Below are 25,467 nucleotides of genomic sequence, written 5' to 3' on the forward strand. Positions count from 1 at the left end.
GAAATACACAAAAAACCAAATTGCTGTTTTGAGACACTTACCATAAAAGCACACACATACATATATAACGTTATTATTTAAGGTTCTGAATGAGAACACCATAACATCCATAAGTATAGCAGCAACGTTTAGCTTTATTGTGCTGGCAAACCACCCTTTCACCTCATTTTCATTCATATATGCCAGTCTAAATGTGTTCACTCCACAGCTAATAACAATTTGAATATTTAATTTCTATATTATAGACTTAATGAAATATACAAGTAGTCACAGCATCATTAAACAAATCATATTTCGTGGAATGTAAAATTACATATTGATTAAATGAACTCGACAAACCATGCCTCATCCTGTGCTAGACAAAAGTATGGTAATTATTAAAGACCAGAGTAACCCAGATTCAGAAATGGCCGAGGATACAGCCCAGGGCATCAGCTTCAGAGTTACTGCTGTGGTGGCTGAGGAAAACTCAGGACAACTGAACACCAGCGACTCGTCCTGGAAAAGTCTAAATCGAGGTAAATCTTAAGGAGTCATGGCAGAGCCTCCACCTCAACTGTCTTACACTAAGAAACACATAGAAATCAAATAATAATGGTGACATAAAACAAATTATGTAGGCCTAGATGTAAGAAACATCATACAAAAATGTTTCACTTGTTGACAAATATCAAATCTTTGCATATTAATTTGCCTAAACTGAAAACTTCTTTCTTTTGAGAAATAATTGGAATGTCATTTCATAACAAAAACCTGCTGTTCCAAAACCTAGTGAGTTTGGCTTGCTTCCTACATAAGGCTTCAGAAGCAGCATTATAACTGAACCTCATAAAACTCAGAAGCGCGTCTGTAATTAGACCACTTAATAATTTGAAACGCTCTACAAAAGCAGCAATTCGCATGTATACAACAAAAACATCATTCTTGATGTAAGGCTCACATAAGTCTTAATTTACACAACTACTTCCAGTCTGATGTTAGGATATTGCTAAGCTAATAATGGGATAGGCTCATAAAAATACAAACAAAAAATGAAACAGAATATGCAAATATTGAGTGTAATTGTCAGCTTTGATGGAGCAATGTATTTACATACTTTTTTCAGTTTTTAATTAAATGGATTTTTAGTTGTTAGTAAAAAAAAATGTAATGTGCTTGTGGCAAATTTGCGTGACCAACTTGAACCTGATGCAGAAAAATTTTGTCCTCACAATAAATTCCAGATTGTGTAGATTGCTATTGAAAAGACTGGATTTGTTTAAATCCTTTTGGAACAGCCTTCTCATAGGGAGCATGCCTATGATGGCTTAAACTACTGTCTAGGTGGGTAGCTCACTAGGATTTGTAATAGATCTACCGTGTTTTTATAAAATGAAAAGCAAATCTCCATCAGCAAGCCTAAAAAAAGGACTCTACACTCAGTGCTGCAGTCAGATGTTCGAGAGCGCTGACTGAATGATTCATCAGTGATTTATCACAAAAGTGCATCAGTAACAGACAAGCACAGTCTCCTGCAGGGCACTGCCTAAAACAAGCACGTAGCATGTGCAGAAGTGTGACTCAAAATGATGTTGCATCGGAGTGTGAACTGTGGAAAATGCCACCCTCTCTTCAGCCTGATTGCTGTCTGAGAGAGAGAGAGAGAGAGAGAGAGAGAGAGAGAGAGGGGGGGGGTGAAGCAGAGACTGGGAATCTAAGATCTGATATAATGAGAGAACAAAGCCCCGATTATTTCTGAAGTCAAACTAATTTATCATGACTGCAGATGTACATCAAAGGGCAGCAACACTACAAATACAGACAAATATAGAATTGTTTGAATAGGTAAACAGAATAAAATCATATTATTAAAGGAGCTGTTCTATCAAAAGCAACCAGAGACTAATTAAGAGTGAAATGGAATAGAATAGAATAGAATAGAATAGAATAGAATAGAATAGAATAGAATAGAATAGAATAGAATAAAATAATACAATCCAGCCAGATAGTCATTAGGGGTGCAATGGAATAGAATAGAATAGAATCCTTATAAAAATAATATTATTAAAGGAGCTATACTATCAAAAGCAAACAGACTCATTGGGAGTACACTCGAATAGAATAGAATAGAATACAATAGAATAGAATAATGCTTGCCGATGTACTTCAAAGTGCAGCCACACCACAAATACAGACAAATACGGAATAGAACAGGTAAACAGAACCTTAATAATAAAACCTTATTACTAAAGGAGCTGAAATATCAAACAACCAGAGTCCAAATTAAGAGTGCACTGGAATAGAATAGAATCCTTATAATAAAACCCTATTATCAAAGGAGCTGTACTATTAAAAGCAAACAGAGACTCATTAGGAGTACACTCGGATAGAATAGAATCATGATTGTAGATATACTTCAAAGTGCAGCCACAACACAAATACAGAAATATACGGAATAGAACAGGTAAACAGAACCTTAATAATAAAACCTTATTACTAAAGGAGCTGTAATATCTAAAACAACCAGAGACTAATTAAGAGTGCACTGGAATAGAACAGAATAATAAAATCCGGTAACAGTTTATTTTAGGCTGTCATTATAGCAGTGTAATTAGATAAGTACTGAGTAATATTAATTAACGACATGTAGTTACTATATGGTTAGGCTAGGAATAGAATTTGGTCGAGGGTCAGTTGCATGTAATTATGCAAAATTTACTGTTTTTGCTATGGTAAGTACTTGTAACATACAGTATGTAACAAGGACACTGTAAAGTAAAGTGTTACCTAAAATCCTATTATAATTATAAAATAAAGCAAGAGATTAATTAGGGGTACACTGGACTAGAATAGAATAGAATAGAATAGAATAGAATAGAATCATGATTACAGATATACTTCAAAGTGCAGCCACATCACAAATACAGACACATATTGAATAGAATAGGTAAACAAAACCTTAAAAGTAAAACCTTATTACTAAAGGAGCTATAATATCCAAAAATAACCAGAGACTTCTTAAGAGTTCACTGGAATAGAATAGAATAGAATAGAATAAAATAGAATAGAATAGAATAGAATAGAATAGTGAGAATAGAATAGAATAGTGGACACATTTACTGCTGTTCTCCAAATTTTCACAGGCGAAATTCAATCATTTCGACTGGAATAAAAAATTCACAACAGATTCAAGTTGGTCACACATATTCAGCGCACTGACCAACAGAAAGCTGCATGGCTTCTGAGTGAGCTGTGCTTTATGCATCACTACATTATTGTCAATGGACAGTGGAGCTTTTTTGCCCATGAAATTTAACTAATTTTGAAGACAACAATATATTGCAATGTTGTATATAACTAAAGCATTGTGAGAAAGGAAAGGTAACAGCCATTGATTTGTTCAGCCTGTTGGTGACCAATCCCATGTGTGACCGGTGAACTGGAGGGATATGCGTGTCGGAGAGGTGTAAGAGTGTTTCCAGGCTAGCCGTCATCCTCTTTAAGACGTGAGTGGAACGGAGAGAGAGAGAGAGAGAGAGAGAGAGAGACAGAGCCAGCCACATCTGATCTCACAGCATGTCAGACATGGTTAGGGAGTCATGGAACAGAACAGTCTTCAGTTAAACAGCCCTGGAGGAGCCTGTCAGCCTGTTAACATGAACACTCACTGGGTGGGGTGTACACAAATACACACACTCTCATTTTGACCAATTGCTAATTTAACCACTGACATCTAGACAGTCGCAGTCAAATCAGATTATAGGAAAACCGTATTCACTCTTTGAATACACGTAGAAAGACATGCTGCAGATAATGGCAAAGTTCACAATGAGAGATTCTTAGCTATAGTATAGTATGACAATAACATCACACAATGTCAAATTACAATATGACGAATAGAGAGCTGCAAGGATGGTGTATTTTTGTAGGACAAAACCCAGAAATAAGTTAACATTTTAGCACCTCCGGTTTCATAATCCTGAAGTTAATGGGTTTTTTGAAGGGATTTTGTCAAATGCCTAAAATAAGATCTTTGGTGAACACAAGCTCAAGATATTTTCATGTTTTATTCTATTTTATTACACGGCTCTGTGGAGTACTTGATTCTGACTGGTCAATCGTGCCATCCAGCGCTATGTTGTTCCCCGATAACAACCGGTAAAAACTGATGACACAGGCTCATACACTTGCTGGGAACGCTTTTTCTTCATGGAAGTTTTGCAATTGTGAGATAATAACATATTAAAAACCCAATATCAATATCAATATTTCGAGTACATTATTTAATTATGTCATCCGGTATCGCAGACCGCTCTCTCGTTTCATACAAACGCAGCTGCTGCCATTTTGCAATGGCTGGATGTACATTATCCCTTATACAATTCTCAATTCTGATTGGCTGAGAGCCTTTTCCAGCCATGCCATATTCTACCAGTATCACCATAGGAACCGTCTCACCCTTTGAGTGTCATGGCGGACGAACAAACCACTATCATTTTACGAATACTACCGTTGATGTGTCACGGAATGTAGTTTAAAGTGTTTTTTTTATGCAAGAATGTAGTTATTTAGACCTCGTATATGCGACTTGTATATAAATCTAAACGTGTTACTTAATGTTTAAACAGCATCTCAAATAGGTACCATAAGTATAATGATATAACCTCGCAATTTGGACTTTTTTCTCGCAATTGTGACTTTATATCATGCAATTACGAGAAAAAAAAGTCAGAATTGTAAGATAAAATGTCGTACTTGCCTTTTTTACGTTTTATTCAGTGGCAGAAACAAGCTTCCATACATAACAGAAAGTAAACAAAAAAACGACAGTATAACTACTATAAGCAATACATTGCATTTGGGCAATTTTCGTCCCTGAATTGCCCCTAAAACATCCAAAATGTTTGTAAAAGCATTGTTTTCCTTTATTACGTGTGTGCATTTGCTTGTAGACAAATCTCTCTCTCTTTCTCTCTCAGAGGTCACAGTCATCCTCTCTACCATCAAGCTTTTCAGTTCTTCCTGATCCTCAGCCGTCTCCTGTCACCGTGGCTACACTGTTGCCTAGTTACTGCTCTCTGAGGCATGTCATCGTGTAATTACCTGAGTATCGAATGGCCCAAAAATAGGCAGCAGTCATGGCTCTAAAAAATACCAGCAATGACACACACACACTCACTCACAAACCTCTCTGATTCATTCCACCGTGAGCCAGTGACACTGCACACAAAGGCAAAGTAAAGAATAGATAACAAAGCGAGGGAACATTTGCATTACCCATCATTCAAAGATGACCTTTGAAGGCACAGAGATTATTTCTGCATTAATCTTTTTTGGATGATTTTCTCATTTATGCAAAAATAAATAAATCCATGTTTTCCTATATTTAAATAGCATCAGACCTACAGCATATATGTTACAATGGCTTATACCCAGGGTTGAAAAAACACTTAACCTCAAATATTAAACACTAATCCTGCACCATTTGTGCTACAGACATGAATGATATCACAAATCATGTGGCTTTTTGAGGTGAGATGCGGTATTACTTTTCAAAATTAACACACTTATGATTTTTGCTTGGTAGATGATAAAAAAGGGTGAAAAAATCCCACAGACATTGACAGAAATATTAAGCTACACTGTATCTGAGGTCCTGAATATGACAGAAATTTGGTAGCTAGATTTTTTTTACTTGGCCAGTAAGCAAGCTATGCAAGATTGTTTCCACCACAGAATAAAAAATAAAAAACATTAAAGATAAGTGCGACACATTTCTTGCAATTTTGACTTATTTTCCCAGAATAAGATATGTATATCTCACAATTATGAGAAAAAAAAGTCAAAATTTTGTTAAAAGGTCGCAATTAGTAAGTCAAGTAAGTCAATGCAATTAGTATTAGCAATTAGAAGTCAATGGGTTTTTTGAATGGGGTTTTGTTTAAATGGCTGAAATAAGGTCTGTGGTGAGCACAAGCTCAAGACACGTTCACGTTTAATTCTTCGACATAAAATACATCAATATCACCCCACTCGTGATTTTTTAGAGCCGTTACGTGTCTTGAAAAAGGTCGTTGCTAACAAAATGGCTAAATGGGACTACGAGGCTGTCGATGAGATTGTAGATCACGCCGAAAAGGTAAGCTCAGTCCGATTTTACGGTCTTATTATACTCATAATTGTGCTCTTACAAACTTCTCACTCAAACGTTCTGGGAAAACTGAAAGAGTTGTTGGAAGCTTAGCAATTGTGACGTTGAAGTCGTGGGACCATGGTGTAGTCCGTTTATAGCCTACCTTTAGCTTTTTACTCCTGGCGACTGCATTTAGGCTTCAAAATTAATAAAAGTTGTGTTCATCTGTGATAATTTTCTTGATGGACAAAACATGTAAGCATCATAAACTTTTGCTGATAACAGAGCTTGTTTTTAGAGAAAATCCAAAAGGCAAAAAATCCTATTGAGTTTTTTCGAGGGAACCAGTGTGATGCTAACTGCCGTTTGGCCTACAAAGTGACGTCATACTGTACCTGCACCACTCTATAACCGTAAATAAAGCTCCGTATGCTTTTAAATCCCTCTCGCGCTAGTAAGATGTCATACATTGGTCCGTTTCAGCAGCACCGTTTCAAGTAGAACACACTTTAAATCTGCAGCGGCCATGTGGTACAAGCCGTAGCTCTCGGAAAATAACAAGTTTACACGTTGTAATTACTAAGTACTATGTTCTACAAGCACATGAAGGCTTTTTACAGTTCAGAATCATTATTGTAATTACGACATGGCATGAACGCACCTGTTATTCTGTTACAGTGAGTAGTAAACAATGTTACTACTTCTGAAAACATCAATACATCAGTACTCTGCAGTCCAGAAGGACCAGACCTTCCCCCATCCGCTAATGCTGATCCAATGCCAATCCCTGCTCACTCCACTTAATGAACTAACAGACTCAATAAAATATATAAAGACAGCCTTGAGAAGCGCCCTGCATAATAAACAGAGAATGCAATTTGCTTGCAACTTATTGTGTGAGAGCTGTAGCAGACATTCAAATGTGCGCATACACAGTACAGTGGGTTATTGCGAGAGAAGCTTTATAGTGTAGTTTAGAGTGGAATCGTAAGGAATTTATAGGCTCCTTAATTCCCTTAACAATTATTTTATTAATTTTGAGGAAGCACCGTGCATACAACGTTTGTCCTTACTCAAAAAATTAACAACTAAAACTAAAAATACTATATTTGGTAATATATTTTAAAATACACACTGTCATATGAACAAAGAGTCATTCATTTCACTGATTTAAGTTAAATTAATTGAAATTGATTGAAATCACTACCTCATGTGAGTCTTTTTGACCAATTATAAATAATAACAGCTTATAGAAGAAACAGCTCATGACCAGACCAGTCATTCAAAATGTTAGTATTATTGAGATACTATCAATCAAATAGTATTTTATTAATATTTCGAATTGGTTTATATTTTCATATTTTCCATTATTTTAATTTTAGTAAAAGTTTTAGTAATTTATTTTGAATTTTTTTTAAATTATTAGTTTTTTAATTACAATTTTATTTTTAACTTTATTAATTTTTATTTCAGTTTTAGTTATTTTACTACATCTAGTTAAACTAGATGGAAATTAAACAAAATGTTGTCTTGACAGTTAGCTGAATAAAATAAGTTTAAGTTTTATTATATATATATATATAGTTTTAGATTTAGTTTTAGTAATAACCCTGGTTATACACTTATAAAACTAGTCATGTTCTTTCTTTAATGTTTCGGTGGCAGAATGAAAACCTGTGATGTGAAACGAACATCTAAAAGTAATTTGTTTTCTGTATTTATTTATTTTTAAAATTGAACGTTTCTGAAAAACATGATTCCATCACCCTAATACAAACAATATTATCTTGATACCTTCCAAATAAAATAATGTATAGGTTGGCAAGTTGATCTAATTGCTTTAAATGCTTCATTTTTAGTTATAAGTTTATGCATTTTGTTCATTACATAATGAATTATTTGACTATCATTCTAAAATGTAGAAATGGCCCTATACTGTCCTATAAAGGCAAAAAACCTGTAACTATGCCAACACTGAACTTGAGAAAAAATAAATACATAGATGTATAGCATCCGCCACTGAAGGTTGAAAGCGTCATGACCGTCACAGGAAATGAATAGAATACGTCAGAGAAACAGTGTAGCCACACACATTCACCCACAAACACAGTTGATTTAGAGCAGTGTGTTCCCAGCATACCCGTATCCCAGCTGCACCAGCCCTAAACAAATCAATCCGCAGCCGCCAAACTCAATCCAATCAATCTGAATTACAATTTCTGACCAACACTACCATTTGCTTTTGATTTGACATGCATATCCTCTCTGACTTCAGTCAATTTTAATAAAGTTTACTGGATTTAATGTTGCTGAACGAAACAACAAAGCCACACACAGACTTGAATTGACTAGAGCATTAGGTATGCTGACTTTTCTATTCCCTCAACACAGTTTCGAGTTTTATTTAAAATTCTGTCATGGTACACTGATGCTGTGCGTGATTCAGTATGGCCTAATTACAACTCCAGTGATTACTGCGAAGTTTAATTAGCGGAAAACAAGACATGGCACAATGAATTCCTCCCCAGATCCCCACCAGGATCACACAGAATATCAGGAGTTCTGTTTTTCTCTCTCCCAAAAAACACAAGTCTCTAGTGTGTGTCTGTGTGCGAGTGTGTGTTTCTCTCCATGCTTTGGGTCAGTTATTTTGAGTGGGTCTCCTGAGGCCAGCAGCAAAGCTTATCCTTTACTGAACTTCCTGTTTAATTCTGATGTTAACCCATATGGACTGGAGTTTCACGGTAGTGGGGTTCTGGATTCTTCAGTTACACAAACTGACAATGTCTAGCACACTATGTTTCCTGCATTATCCAAACCACTAGGATGGCGGTTAAGGAAACAATGACTACAGCCAAGTTTAACACCCTTTAACACTCATACACACGCAGAAAGAAAACAGCTCACTGATGCCACCTTATGGATAATTCGGTCCATTGCAAAAGGGGGTTATAAATGATCATGTTGTGAGGAGAGGAGAGAATATGTTACCTCTATGGCCACCACAACGAGGATCAGCTGAGTCTCTGATTCAGGGAAGTAGGCATTCACTTGTGGAGACAAACCAATCAAGGCACAGTTGGTCACCACGGCGATAACACTCATCGTCTCGAATGCCAACTGGAAGAATAAAAAGCCCAAATGTTTATTTTTCTGTGAGTGTGTGTGTAACAGTGCTATTTGTGTTAACTAACACTTAAACGTTTTAAAAAATCATTTACGTAATAAAATATAAACATTAGATGAAAATCTTAAACTTAAAAAAAATGAAACATAAGTTCAAGTCGCAGTACTAACATGGAAATAGAAATGGAAAATAACTAATAAAATCATTAAGGCATATAACAAATTGCTAAAAAATCTAAACTCAACTAAAGTGAAAACTGAAAATATAAAAATTAAAGCTAATTCAAAATATTAATAAACACCATCATAGTTTATAAATAATACTAAAACAACACTGGTGTGTAGTATTGTGACAGACTTAACTGCATGTTTTTTATGATCATAAAGACAAATATTTTTCATATGCATACAAGTTGACATTAAATATATAAATATGAATTATATATTATAATAATTCACAATTTTTACTATTTTTTATCAAATAAATGCAGCCTTGAGCATAAAAGATTTCATCAAGTCATATGAACTACTTTTTTGGTGTCCTTTGGCCTTTTTAACTTAACATTAGTTAACTACTTTAGTTAACATGAACTAAGAATGAACAATACTTCTACAACCTTAATATTAATTTCAACATTTACTAATACATTACTAAAATCAAAAGTTGTCTTTGTTAACATTAGTTAATGCACTGAGTACTAATATGAACAATGAATGACAGTATGTGTATTAACTAACATTAACAAAGATTAATAAATACTGTAACAAATGTGTGTAGTGTACCTTTAAAGAACGAGTAGGTGTGGGACAATTTTTTACTGCTAATGTATTTTAGCACTTTTTTATTTTATTTTAAACATAAATCCAGATGACGAATTCCATTATTATTATGACTCATATGGGATATTATTGGCTGTTAAAATATACCACTATTGAAGTTCATCAGATTGTCCTCGGCTTTCTATAGCACTGTACATTTTCTCGGTCTCTAAAGCCTTCTTTAAAGCACAGAAATGATCATCTCTTCTGGATGTGAGACTTTCTCACAAGCTTTTCTCACCTGCCACACCCCGATGTTCGCGGCTGGTTCTGAGAAGGGACGCTTGAAAACATGGCACATCTTGAAGGCGTCAGAATAAACCTCAGTGATGTTGTTCAGCACCACCAGCACAGCAGCCAGCGGATACACACAGGAGAACAGACTCACATAGCCGAACAACAGGAACTGCTCAAGGTAGTCGTCAAATGTGCCCTGATGATCAAAGATGCAGTATTTCAGAGAGATTCAATCCTAAAGGTCAAATAGGGTCATGTCAAACTAAATTGTGACTGTTTTTGATGCAAGAAACAGTGGACAGCAACAAAGTATTTTTACTTTGTTACTGTACTACCCCTTAGCTGTCATCCCCCTTTTGATAATTGACATTAAAATGCAGTATACAAACCTAAATGGTTGTAATTCAAGAATGCTTTGGAATATAGACCTAAGTTTGGTCTTGTTTTAAAGAAAACAATCAGCAGATTATTACTGAAGTGAAAGCACTTCAAAAAATTAAAGTATGAAAAAGTTATGGAAGTTAAAATTTACAGTAAATCAAATATACTTTATTAATATATTTTTTTTAATATAAAATAAATATTTTACAAAATATTTTTTACTATAAAATTACTATAAAATGAAAGCTATATATCTAACCAAGTTGTGTTCCAAATTTAAAGTTGATATCACAAAAATTGAAGTTCCCATGAGATTTTGTTTAGGCGTTATACCAAAAATAGCCACCGGGTGCCATTGCATTCCATTGAATTTAATTGTATGCATTCTGCCATAACAAATTAATACATTTCTATCCAAATATCACTTCTGTCACTAAATATGGAACCTTGAGACTCAGACCTTTCTGACAATGTGTGTTTTGTCAAGATTAGAACATTTTTGATAATAAATTATGAAAGATGATGCCCAAAAGGGGAGGGGCCTAATAAAAAAATACCGTTTCTATGGTAACGCAACGTCCAATTTCAAAACGGTTTTTACAGGATGAATTCTGAGTTCGTAAGCTTTCAAATGATACCTAATTTATGATAACTACTAAAATATGTGATATAATAATAATAAAAAATTATATATATATATATATAATATATAATATACTTTTTAGAGGACTTTTTACTTTACTTTTTAAAATATAATTTTATCTTTTTTTATTGACAAATACTAGATTATGTTTTATTATGAACTTTTAGCATTAAAAAACCAAAGTTTCAGTTATTAAAAGTGTGTACGTCGACTTTTTGTGACAAAGGTCAGAAACTCCTGTAATGACGTCGATTTTTTGAGGTGCACTCTTGTCATAAATTCATATATTACTGTTCATACAAAATTTGTAAGAAAAAAACAGCGCTAAAATATCTATTCAGGAGTCTTAGACCATTCCAACGATATATAGTTTGTCATGATTAAATTAGGATTTAATAGTAATATTTTGAAGTAAATTTCGGTTGCCCGTATACGGGCAGGTGACAGTTAAGGTTAAAGGAATAGTTCACTTAAAGTGAAAAATCTGTCATCATTTACTCACCCTCAAGCTGTTTCACAAAAGAAGATATACTATGGTGTTCCTACTGTGGAAGTCAATGGCGTCCATCAACTGTCTGGTTACTGACATTCTTCAAAATATCTTCTTTTGTGTTCAGCAGAAGAAAGAAATTCATAGGTTTGAAACAACTTGAGACTGAGTAAACGATGACAGACTTTTCATTTTTTTTAAGAGAATTATTCCTTTAGGTATACATTTTAGTAGTACATTTTTCAACTTTTACTTTAACTTCACTAAATTCCAAAGCATAATATCATACTTTTTACTCCACTACATTTCATAAAATCATGTCGTTCCTCGTTTTTTTGAACTGAAGAAATCGTCACTCGCTCAGATACGCAATAGCAGTGTCCGATTCGTGAACGAACTGATTCTTTCCAATGAACCTGTTAAACCGGTCCGATAATCTCACTGAACCAATCCGAATGCATCTGTTCTGATCTAGACAAGTACATGGAAACTATCCAAAGCTATGTTAATCCCAAAGCACTGAAAACTGCATCTCTATATTCATCCTTTTTGTCCGCTTAAGGTAGAAATGTATTGCATTGTTCTTGTTTTTTTTTGTTACCCTGGCAAATTATTTATGTTTGTGTATCTTTTTGTCTTTTTCTGTTTGGTTGTCTCCATGTTTATCTGTATTGCTTTAATGCTTTGTAATGTTTAATAAAAAAATAAAAACCTCACTGATTCAAATGAAGCGTTCAGAGCGAGACTCCAGTTAACGGTTCATTGAATTTACAAGTCTGACTGAAAAAGAGCCAAGAGCGGGAAATCCTTCGAGCTTTAAAGTACACGTGCAATTGAGGATTTCTTGTTGTAAATGAAAAATCTAATTTAGGTCACGACAGTAAGCCTGTAAAAACAAGGTATAAACTAAACATAACATTAAAACAATGCAAATGAATGCCCATGCATCTTCCCCGCTGCCGTAGCAGTTTCAAATTATGTAAAACTAGTATGTTTGCGTAGCATTCTTTTAAAAAAAGCAAACATTTTGCCCAATGAGACGTTTGTTTCTGTATTGTATGGTCATATTTTTTTAAACACACATTATGTTTTTCTTAATTTCTATGTAATATATGGTCTATTTTGTAACTGTCAGTTGTTTGCACACTTGGGTTTTCAGTAATTATCAGTGCATGACAAATTTTGACTTCTTACTGGCAGATCAACTCACATTAAGTGTCTGCATAATCTTCCTTATTGACTAGTGCTGTCTCCATGACAATTCATAACACTTCAGAATGATGTCAGACTGAGCAGTGTGTGTGTGTGTGTGTGTGTGTGTGTGTGTGTGTGTGTGTGTGTGTGTGTGTGTGTGTGTGTGTGTGTGTGTGTGTGTGTGTGCGTGCGTGTGTGCGTGCACACAGCATAGTTCATGCTCACAAAATCCAGTCCATAATTCAACTTTTTTGGTAATATTGGCAATTATTTTACAAGGCACCCAAATGAGGACCTACCAGATAGGTGTTCATTTCAGTTTCCAGCTGAACTTGTTCCAGCAGGGGGAGCTCTTTATCCCCCATCATCCTCCTCATCCTCTTGTGTACCTTCTTGTTCCTCCTCCTCTGCAGCCAGTATGGCAGGAAGGCCTCCATCACTTGATTCAGGATTTGAGAGGTGATGAGCAGAGTGGCCAAACTCTGAAGATCCACACACAAGCAAGAGGCAAAGTTACTTGCATTTCAAATCTATAATGCAACTTGTAATTCATAGGTTGTTATCAAGTCATTCAACTTCACTTGATTTATTGTTTGTCGATGCAGCTGCGCTCTGAAATACTCACCTGTCTAAGAAGCACCATGTCTTGCATGACAAAGGCAATATAGAAGAGAGAGGCAAAGCAGTTTACGAAGTTAAACTGGAAACAAACAACAACAAATTCGATAATTAAGAGACTAAATTTGCACTTGAGAAATGTGCTTAATTTTAATATATTGCAAGGGTCCCCACACCTTTAACCCAAAGCATTTGCACTACTTTCATTTCAATTAAGATTTTTTTAATGTAATGATATAGAGATGACTTTTTTAATATTTTCAGGCCTGAAAATCACAATTTTAAAATTGGTGGGAATATTGCAAGCATAAATACCCTTTACAAGAGGTAAAATATCAATGAAATAGTAAAACATGCATAAATTAGACAAAAACACACAAAAAACTTTGTGATCCAAACCATACCACCAAAACCTTGAGCACGAGGTGATTTTGAAATGACGACTCCAATCTGTGGTTTTCTGAACAACAAAATACAGGAAATGGGATTTACCTCCATGTTGAAAAGAAACAGTTTAATTTCAAGAGTAAAAAAAAAAAAAATTAGAGTGAGGCTTTAATAGCATTTACATGAAAGTATGGATAAGTCACACAGAAATATAATTTAGACAAGGGGCAAACAAGGAGGCAGCATATGACTTGAAATTATTTAAATGAACAAATAATTCATTACAATTAATGTATTAATATATTAAAATAATAGGCAATCTATATAATTTCTGACATATTAAAATAAAATAACACAAGATGGGGAATCCCAAAATGAATTTATGGTTATTTGTAATTTATGGTTTTATGTAATATATGAAATAAATTCGCCATGTTATTAATTAATTCAATATATAAATAGAAAAAGGTTTTGGAAACAGCTTTGTCATAATTACAGCAGAAATTCTGGAAGTATCTTAATTTATATGGAGGGAAGGGGCTTCAAATAACAAAACTTGACTTCATTTCTTATAATTGCTACGTTAAATCTTATAATTTGATTTTGTATCTTATAATAGTGATTTTATATCTCACAATGTGACTTCATATATTGTAATAGCAACTTTATATCTCACAGTGTGATTTTATTTCAGATTTTAAATTACTTTGAGGCAGAAACGGGCTTCCTTAAGATAGTTTTAACTTAACCTAGATAGATTACACAATAGCGTTCAACTATTATTGAGCACATAATTATTATTATTACATACAACACTGAAAAGAAGATAACACAGTATTTCAATGGTCCACTTTTTACTAACTATAAGCAACTACATGTCAACTAGCAGTCATTAGAGTATTAATAGACTGTTTGCTTAATATCAGCTAACACTTTATTTTGATGTTTGCCAACAGACGTTCTACTGACTAGAAGTCATTTGGCAACTACAGGTCAACTTATTCTGCTAACCTGAATGCTAAAGGCCCAGATATACTCACTGCGAAGTTCTTTTTCATTCTTCACTTTGGGGTAAAAAGAAGTTTGAAATACCTTTGCAGCGGTATAGTGTTAGTGAACATCCTAACACCGCCAACGCTGCTGAGAGCGGTGTTTAGATGAATATGCAAATATGTGCTTCGCAGTTTCCTTTCAATAACAAAACAAACACAACAAAAAAGACAGCGGTGAGACAACAGCAGTTAAATGTGCACTGTGTCATTTTTAGCGGCATCTAGTGGTGAGGTTATGAATTGCAACCAACAGAAGTTACGGTGGCCGACAGGAAAATATGTTGTCGTTCGAGACAGCAGAGAGTAGCCGGTGATGTTTCTTTAAATAGATAAATTAAGAAATGTTTACATAATTATTCAGTAAAATGATATGTTATTGCAAATATTATTGTTACTTGTACATCATAGTGTCAGTGTTTTATTCGCTGACTGTAGCTAGCTTCTTTGCACGAGGAACAACATAGTGACGAAACGCGCTCTGTAGTAGTTTGTCCGTTTAGGGCTACTGTAGAAACATGTCGGCACAAAATGGCTATTACAATGTAAGGGGACCAGCGGTGTATGTAGAAAGAAGCGGTTTGTTCTAAGGTAATAAAAACATAACGGTTCATTATTTAAGGTCTCTCAAAACATAGTTATGTATAAGATATTGCATTTCTGTCAACAGATCCTTCTAAATATTACACAATGCACCTTTAAGAACACATCTGATAATATCGATTTCGATGTTTGCGTGCGCTCTGCAATCCAGTAAAGTCACGTCATGTTTATTTATATACCATTTTATACAATAGATTTTTAAACCAAGCAGCTTTACTGTATTAAACCTGAAAAACAGTGTCAGTATCCTTCAATTAGAAACAACTTCATTTTCTACCATAAAGCGACTCTCCAGTGTGTTTTTACTCGAAGGCGTCAGACCCCAAGGGACTGAACAGAAGAAATGAAGCGGAGAAGATTTCAATGTTAAAGAAGGCGGAGCTTCATAGCACACTTACCTATTATGTATTCGCCACGGACCAATGGTAGTTCGAGGTGTATACCAGCCAGAGCAAACTTTTCCGGAAAGTGCGCTTTGGCAATCTGTTTTGAACTCCCGAAATGAACACAAAACGGACTTTGTTTTGGCCTGATTTTGTTCGAAATTACGTCACGCCAGTTCGTTCTTTGATTTCGCTTCAAGTGTATCAAGACCTTAACACCTAACCCCAACCTAACAGTCTACTAATACTAGTTGACACGTAGTTGCAAAGTTACTTCTAGTTAGTAAAATGTCTAAAGTGGACCATTGAAATAAAGTGTAAAGGAAGATGATAAAAAAAAAAGAAAGAAAGAATTTCAGGCTCACCCCAGTTTGTGAGAAACTCAGCAGCATAGCGATACAATAAGTTCATGATCTCAATGACCACAGCGTAGATGATACTGGGAACAAACATCAGAATGCCGGACGCAAAGTTTGGATTTTCAGTATATATACTTATGGCCCAGTTCTCCATGTCAAAGTAAACCATCATCACATAAAAGGACAGATACAGGCACAGCAGAACGAAAGGAACCGACACCAAATATATCCTCAACTGTCGCCTGTCAAGGGAAAACAAACACTGTCAATACAAATTCAGCATCTAAAACACTTTTCATATTTATCATGCTTGTATTTGTTTGATGTTGATTTAGAATATGCAGTTCTGTGTATTATTATTACTATTACATTTTAAAGGTCTGAGACATGCAAACCAGGTTTTGGTGATAACCAAAGAATAAAAGTTGCGCTTAATATGCCTTTTTGTCTGGCAAAACATGACAATATTTCAAAAATTGGTACTTGGAGCTAGGGTAGACTGGTTCCTCTCGCCCCGTGACTGGATTAAACCCAAGAGCTCCATGGAATCCAGGCCTCGGTTCTTCAAATGCTTTTTTGCGGCTCAGCGTTCCCCACCCGTACGCTAACGTAGCGCTGCATCTCTTCCACACTTCCAGGAAAACCGTAGACCAAACCAGGTTGAAGACAGCAAACAGCACGTACTTGTCATAGTCCTCCCAGTCAAAGAGGTAGTAAGGGATACCAATGAGAGCCATGGGTACCAAGGCAAATGTGAAATACTCCAGAAATCCAAAGTAGAGCGCCAGACCCTCACCAAAGTAACATCTGATGTCATCTACATTATGGAGGACACAAAGAGAACATCAATGAATATAGCACAGTGCATTGTGGTTTCAATGCAATTGTTTGATGATCTAAAACACCAGTTTTTAAGATGGAGCCGTACAGTTCTGCTTCACTTTACATTTGCATTAAACAAACAATAAACAGTATTCTTAGAATTTCCATAATAATTTAAGAGAAGCAAAGGTATGTAGAACAGCTATAAATGACGCACACCCCCCGAATAGGACATTCAGCTTTACTTATATAAGCAAAATTCTAATGAAATTCTTTTCACAGTAAGTTGTATCAACAGACAGATATAAAGGCTGGAGTTGGGTTTAAAGTTCATGCTGCCAGCGCACACAGACAAAGTGACTCACCCAGCGGCTGGAAGGATAGTTTGATCTTTTTGTACCATGAGAACGAGAGTCTCTTAAGGTCTTCTTTGTTATGGAGAGGGAAAAACTGGACTAAGACACCTTTGGATTGCAATCTCCGCACTGAAAGAGAGTTTCGCATCAAAATGTAACTTATTATTCAAATAAGGGAAAAAAAGCATTCTGGACAATTACAATTACATGTGATTTAAAAAATACTAAAGGATTAATATTGTTAAACAGCAAATATGATGGTTTGAATGGTGATGTTTTAAACTATAGGTGGAACTATAGTTTTTTGTTGTTTTTTTACTTCAAGAAAGTTTTACCCAGATATCATTTTTGACAAACGTTTAAAATAATGTACTCTCAATGAGATGATGTCAGTGGCTAAAAAATTAATTTTTATTCTACAAGGGGATGGTCTTCCTATCATGGGAGCTGCCATCTTGAGATCACATGATCTGTCGAATACTGCTCACTTATTTCAACACCATCAGGCACTTTCAGTTGCAAAAAAAAAAATCATAGGTGATAAATACATTGGGTTGCTCCACAATATCAGTGGTAAGCTAAACTTGTTTTCTTTTCTGTCATATGATGCATCCACACCCATAGGTGGCAGTGTAAAGTCAAATCATGTGTCAAATCAGAATGCAAAAAAAATAAATAAAAATGAATTACTTATTACAAATACCGATATTTATATTCCCTAATTGAATTCTATATCTGAATTTCAATGTTGAATCAAGTAAATAAACAGGTAATCAAACACATTTGCATCAATAATGTCAAATGTTATTGGTTAAAAGCATTTTCACACCCTCCCCTAAAAAAAAGGTGGATTAGTTAAAGATTATGAGGATGAACCATAGAGCTGCAAGATTAATTGAAATAAAACCAAAATCGTGATAAGGCTTAGCGCAATATCAAATAGCCACGGTTGTGATTTAATTTAATTTATAAATAAATGTGCTGCGTATTTCAGAGTGTTCTTTCACATGACCAGCTCATGATCGGCCAGTGTTTGCAGTGTCTCAGAGCAGATATAGAGATGGAGTTCGTGTGGAGCAACATTTACTGTGAACTGAGTTTGGGTTGCTCTAATGTGCATTTGAGAACGCAACATGCGCCAACCATCTTCCCATACTTGCAGTAGGAAGCGCTTACAGTATCAACATTAGAGAAGCTTAAATTGCTCCATGTGGTTTTCCGTCAAAATAAAAGTTGTTTTCTTAAATACTAGTTTTTCTTACAGTAAAATATTACAATAATTATTATAATATTATTTTATAGCCACATTGATATATAATATATTTGGAAAAACTGTGCAGCCCTACAAACGAGAACAGCAAACCTGGATTTTTATTAAATCACATTTCAAAATCGCAGACACAATTTTTAATCAGAAAAAAAATGCAAGTCGATTTTTCCCCAAATCGTGCAGCCCAGAAATACACTTACCAACTGATTTTCCAGGGTAAAGCTTAAGCTTAGGGTATCCTGGAACGTGCTCTTCATTCTTAGCCCTAAGCGTATCCAACTCGTGTTTGATAATGTATTGACACTCCGCATCACTGAGAAATGCTTGACCATCTCCTATGAGCACAACACAACAGTGTTATAGGGAAACCAGGACCAAATGTAAAGTCTATATGAGGAACTAATGCAGCTGAAATCCCCAAAATGGTTTCTTGACATACTGTGGGAAAAAAACAAAAACAATACACTATCATACTCCTTATATTCGGTTATAAATGAAGCTCACCCTCAAAGTCTCTGAAGCTTTCTCTGTTGGCATAAGTGAACCCTCGCATTGTGCCATCTTGAAACTCCTTAAACAACCCAACATCCTCGGCTCCATTTAAAAGCCTCTGTAACGTGGAACCCACCACAAAGACATTTGGATTAGACTTCTGAACATCCTGAACTGGAAGAAGCACTTGATCCACCAACAACTCTGCTCCTATAAAAGAAATCTGAGTTTTAGGAACTGGGTATTTCCCAAGGTCAATGTCCTGATAAATGACACACATGTATCAAATTAACACTGAAATGTATGGTTCAGTGTTAGAAAGAAAACTACATGTGATGTCTTAAAAATGTAGTTATACCATGTTCTTACATAATGTACTTTCCCTGTATTCATGTTGGATTCATTTGGAAATAAGGAAGATCACAAGCAATTTCTCATAGGGCCAACAATTTTCATTGCACATGGTTTAGTAAAAATCTAATTTAGTAAACAAGATAGAACAGAGGTGAAATGCAGAAAGGAAAAGAAAGATGATGGAAAGATTGGGTCGATATTGGGTCGAGGTTGGCACCTCATTCCACCAGAGAACAGAATCATTTCCTGTTTTATGTTGTTGTTTTTTTTGTTGTTTTTTTTTTGCATGATGGCTCCACCACATGATTTTGATGTTGCAGGCAAAAGTTGTGAAATATTATAGGTAGTGGCCGTTTTGATTATTATTTTTATTATGCAAAACTACTCTTTTAAGGAATGAAATTACCGGAATTGTTACATCACCCCGGCCCGAGATATTTAACTTTATGCCCAAAATGGATTTTAATACAGAAATGAGATTGTAAACTTGCTCATCAAAGAGGTAAATTCAAGAAATGTTGAATAAAATAATTTCTGAATGATTTTTTTTTTTTTTAATAAATGAGTATAATGTCACTGAACCATCATCAGTTCTTAATTTTCATATAAAACCAGCTCATGTTACTGGTTTCTAGTAGTTAGACATTACAGCATTACTTTTTAATTTACTGCAGGTGTTTAAGTAATTAAATTAAATATATAACTAGTAATGATATCTATTTAACATTGTAGTGTCAGACTATTTTAATGAACAAATCGAGAACTGAGCAGTAAATATGCTACAGAGTTGTTCATTTTGATCAGAACCAAGTGTCTGTGCAAGCAATATGTATGAAGTAATTGAAAAAGAGAAGCATGCGTTTCCTCCTGATATGCTATATCTGTGACCTCTGTGAAGGGCAGGGTTCACGTTTGGTGCGTCACAGTGGTTGAGTAACCCTGACAGAGGCCCAAAGGACAACGAATGGATTCAAACACAGACAATTTCAGAAGGCAAGCAGATATTTCCGAAAATATTCAGTTCCTGTCAACCTCTATCCCTAGATGTAACGTGGCAAGGGTCTCACCTCCATTTTGCTGCTTGTCTCTGATCCTGTTTAGTAACCAAGTGATGGCCTCTGCTTTAGTGTCATCAGCAAGCTCCAGGACCACCAGAGGGGTGAACGAAGAGACATCACTGTCAGAAAACGACAAGCCGAGATGCATCTTTCCTGATCCCTGTGTTATACACAGACCAAGAGAGGCAAGGGGCAAAAAAAAAAAATATTTATAAATAAAACATATCACTCTCCTCAAGTTTCAGATGCAGAATATACACAACAAGAAACACCACACATTTCAACTGGTGAAGATCGAGCCGTATGTGCATCCATAAGTGTTTATGGAAATATTTTCCTGTTACTCAGAAGTATCGAATTCAAATAGGTAATTCTAATAATTAGGTGTCGCAATAAAAGTCACGCAGCAAAAATGTCATCATGTCACACATTGCGTATTGTTTGATGATGAGGACATATCATATACAATTCACTGTGTGATATGACTCACTATTCCAATATCCTCTATATTAAAAAATCTATTTCAAATAAATGCTGTTCTTTTTTACTTTTTATAATTTCTGAAGGATCATGTGACATGGAAGACTGGAGTAATGATGCTGAAAATTCAGCTTTAGCATCACTGGAATAAATGATATTTTTTAAATGCATTAAAATAGAAAACAGTGTAATAAGATTTCACAATATTACTGTTTTTTTTATCATTTATATGCAGGCTTGGTCAGCATAGGAGATGTATATACAAGTTGATAGTCAAAAGAATAGAAGCAATAACAAAACTGATGACAGAATAGAATCGAAGATGCTCTGAAGGAGCTGGTGTTTGTAACTTTTGCACTAGTTTGCAAATACTTATCTGTATTTATTACAGTACACTGTTAACTCCACACTCAGAAATATTGTCAATCGTGGCATTGAGCAATCGAATCCTTTTTGTATTTTGCATTATATTTTTGTATAATTTTTGTAACTACTCCATATTTTGTCCTGACCATATACAGTAGCAACATACCATTGATATTTTCATGTCTACCATCACTCTGTGGTCTCTATTTTTTAAAACCCAAAAACCAGCCAACAGACCAGGGTTATTAACTTTGCGATAATGATCAGCTGACCAACTGTACATTATCCATACAATCTCTGTACTGTGCCTATACTGTGTGTATAAAGTGTGAAAAACAATCAAATCATCAAAATCATAACTATTTGTATAAATAAATAAATTTGGAGCTGACATTTCACCATTGTCGATTAATAAAAGTCAACATTTAACAATAAATAAAGTTAAGGTTCCCATTGACATTGAATAGACAAAAAAAAAGACAATTGAAGCTTGTCAAAGGGAACGAAAAAATTTGGTTACCAACTTTTTTTTTTTTTTTTTATCTTCTTTGGAGTTCCATAGAAGAAGGAAATTAATGTTTGGAAGTACTTGAGGGTAAGTAAATTATTTTAGGGTGAACTATCCCTTTAACAAATAGTAGACCATTAATTAATAAAGAGGAAAACCAGAAGAAGACCTTATTTACAACTCAACAAACTGGTCTGGTTTGGACATAATCAAGTATATGAGATCCTTCAACCTTAGAAGAAAAGTTGAAGAAAAGTCTGAAAAGGGATTTAAAGTAGATAGCAGAGCCTTTCCAAGTTATCTGCTATTCCACTGCACTCCAGAGTAGAGCTCAAGAAGCTTCAGGAAGTTGGTGTGCTGCTTCAGGGCCTGGCAAACTTGAATTCCACATTATACCAAATAATGCTTGGGAAGAAAGTGAGACGATCAGTAAAAATGTTGAAGCTGAGTTTTGAACATAATAATTACCCAAAACATGCAAGCAAATCCACAAAAGAATGGCTCTGAAGCAAGTAATGGAAGGGTTAGGAATGGCAAAGTCAAAGTCCAGACCTCAATCCAATTGAAATGGGGTGGGGTGCAAGAAAACCCTCCAAATCACACAGTTAAAGGGATAGTTCAACCAAAAATAAAAATGCTGTCATTAATTACTTACCCTCATGTCGTTCCAAGACATTCGTTTAACTTCAGGACACAAATGAAGATCTATTTGATGAAATCTGAGAGCTTTCTGTCCCTCCATTGACAGTACCTACCACTGTGACGCTTCAAAAAGAGATCACTTCATATGATAAACAGATTTAATTTAGGCTATTATTCACATAACATTCATCAACTCACACATCAGTTGTAGTAAACGGAAGCTCAACCATGTTCGCTTGACGTGCAAGAATCAATGAGGTTCATTCTCGTGTTACGCAGCACGTTTGAGCTTCTGCAAGAATCAATGAGGTTCATTCTCGTGTTACGCAGCACGTTTGAGCTTCTGCCAGAACCAATGAGGTTCATTCTCATGTTACGCAGCACGTTTGAGCTTCTGCAAGAACCAATGAGGTTCATTCTCGTGTTACGCAGCACGTTTGAGCTTCTGCAAGAATCAATGAGGTTCATTCTCATGTTACGCAGCACGTTTGAGCTTCTGCAAGAACCAATGAGGTTCATTCTCGTGTTACACAGCACGTTTGAGCTTCTGCAAGAACCAATGACGTTCATTCTCGTGTTACGCAGCACGTTTGAGCTTCTGCCAGAACCAATGAGGTTCATTCTCATGTTACGCAGCACGTTTGAGCTTCTGCAAGAACCAATGAGGTTCATTCTCGTGTTACGCAGCACGTTTGAGCTTCTGCAAGAACCAATGAGGTTCATTCTCGTGTTACACAGCACGTTTGAGCTTCTGCAAGAACCAATGACGTTCATTCTCGTGTTACGCAGCACGTTTGAGCTTCTGCAAGAACCAATGACGTTCATTCTTGTGTTACGCAGCACGTTTGAGCTTCTGCAAGAACCAATGAGGTTCATTCTCATATTACGCAGCACGTTTGAGCTTCTACAAGAACCAATGACGTTCATTCTCATGTTATGCAGCACGTTTGAGCTTCTGCAAGAACCAATGAGGTTCATTCTCATGTTATGCAGCACGTTTGAGCTTCTGCAAGAACCAATGAGGTTTGTTCTCGAGCATCAAGCAGGTTCAGTTGAGCTTCCGTTTATTTTCACATCAGTTTTTAAATTTGAATAAAAGCCTAAATTAAATCTGTTCATCATATGAAGTCTTATGGGATTAGATTGACATGAGGCCTAGTAATTAATGATGGAATTTTCATGTTTGGGTGAACTGTCTCTTTAACAATTGTAAGAAAGACCTACAGAAAGCTATTAATGCAAGGGGTACTTATTCTCTTCAAAGTCAAATTTTCATTGTTATCGTTAAATTATATTACACATATATTTGCAATATGTTTCTAAAAGCTTTCTATAAGGTTAGGTTTGGGGGTAACGTTAGGGTTAGGAGATCAAAATTGCATTGGTTCAATATAAAAACAACTTAAGTCAATGGAAAGTCCCCAAAAGGTACAAAGAGAATGCGTGTATAACACACACTGTTTTGTATTTTGTGTCTGCCTGCTTTTATACTCCAAATTGTCTGATGTGATTAATAATGCATGTAGCCCATGTCTCTATACAAATGAATTATCTCTGCCAATTCAAAAAGGGCGAATAAACTCTTTAACAACACCTAATATGTTCTACCCAACATCACCAATTTGAAGACACGTGCATCAATAAACATGCAATATGCAATTCAGATAAAAGCCTGAAAAGTAATATTGCACGAAAAGGTGTGGCAAGAAAACGGAAACCTAAAGAAACTAAACCTGGATGATTATCCCGGTGTTTTTGGACATGTCTCGGGAAACTTATTAAAAATCTCGATAAATAACTCATGTGATTCGTATTACAGTAAACATGAAAAACACAGCATCTCTTTTCTTTGGACGTCTTGACAGATCACTGGGCGGAGCTAGACACGCATGCCATGCCCGACAAGGAAACATACAAAGACAGGCTATATGTGATCCCAGTCACATTTACGGATATCTTACAAATGTAACCTTTTTTCTTTTTTTTACCACTTTACAATGCTTAAACGCCAGTAAAATAACAAGCACAAGCCGCATGACAGGCCTGATACCCCACTGACATGTAAACTGTCTACTCACAGTGTTGCACGCGCAATCAGCTGTCCGGAACACGAAACAGACGTCAATCCTGCACTTCAGACGCCCATTTATGATAGTTTATTTAAAAATCTTGATTGGGTTTGGGTATAATTCAAGAGTATGATCAGGAGAGGTTTAAAGTTAAGGCTGACTTGAGTTCCTCCACGTCATCGAGATGACACAGCCCTAATTCTAGATCACACCCACCCACCGTTCAAACCTGTTACAAACACATGCATGTTCAACAGTGAGTGATTTATCAACACTGATTTAGAAATGCAGACAGAACCTACAGTAAATTCGCTTGAAATAGATCCGCTTAGTTATTCGTGTATGCGCTGTTTTCATTATCGCGTTTTAACATCAAATAAAATACAAATATTTGTGCCTTCAAACAATACGTGTGAAGTGAAAACGACTTCTGAGCTGTACACCTAACGCTGATAATTATCAGTAGACAGCTGGGACGAGTATATCAAAGTTCACTGTTGACGCTTTGTCACGTGATCAATGTTAGTGATGTACGAGTCTTGAGTGAATTGACTCTCGGACCGGTTCTTTGTAATGAACCAGTCTGAATTGATTCGCAAACCAGATACACATTATACCGAGTTCTTGTTCTGGGGTGCGTTTCTCACAA

The 25,467-nt window shown here is 35.5% G+C and overlaps 1 protein-coding gene across 2 annotated transcripts in view; it reads right to left on the reverse strand.

Moving 5' to 3' along the window:
• Window positions 1–25,328, reverse strand: part of ano10a (anoctamin 10a) — a 40,851-nt gene extending 15,523 nt beyond the window's left edge. Inside the window, exons 1-12 of one of the 2 annotated variants that reach the window (XM_077207940.1) lie at window positions 24,828–25,328; window positions 20,763–20,913; window positions 19,354–19,551; window positions 19,050–19,184; window positions 17,589–17,708; window positions 16,885–17,218; window positions 16,408–16,643; window positions 14,025–14,080; window positions 13,628–13,702; window positions 13,302–13,484; window positions 10,299–10,490; window positions 9,104–9,232 (exon numbers count right to left, since the gene is read on the reverse strand). In XM_077207940.1, the coding sequence (XP_077064055.1) occupies window positions 9,104–9,232; window positions 10,299–10,490; window positions 13,302–13,484; window positions 13,628–13,702; window positions 14,025–14,080; window positions 16,408–16,643; window positions 16,885–17,218; window positions 17,589–17,708; window positions 19,050–19,184; window positions 19,354–19,551; window positions 20,763–20,901 (1,797 nt within the window). In that variant the 5' untranslated portion in view covers window positions 20,902–20,913; window positions 24,828–25,328. The remainder of the gene's footprint in view (window positions 1–9,103; window positions 9,233–10,298; window positions 10,491–13,301; window positions 13,485–13,627; window positions 13,703–14,024; window positions 14,081–16,407; window positions 16,644–16,884; window positions 17,219–17,588; window positions 17,709–19,049; window positions 19,185–19,353; window positions 19,552–20,762; window positions 20,914–24,827) is intronic. The other variant, XM_077207952.1, reaches the window with a different exon arrangement.
• Between the last annotated feature and the right edge of the window lie 139 nt (window positions 25,329–25,467).

This window comes from Siphateles boraxobius, unplaced genomic scaffold, assembly GCF_051911475.1.
Source record: "Siphateles boraxobius isolate OS27281-9 unplaced genomic scaffold, OSU_SipBor_1 12, whole genome shotgun sequence".
NCBI classification, from domain to species: domain Eukaryota; kingdom Metazoa; phylum Chordata; class Actinopteri; order Cypriniformes; family Leuciscidae; genus Siphateles; species Siphateles boraxobius.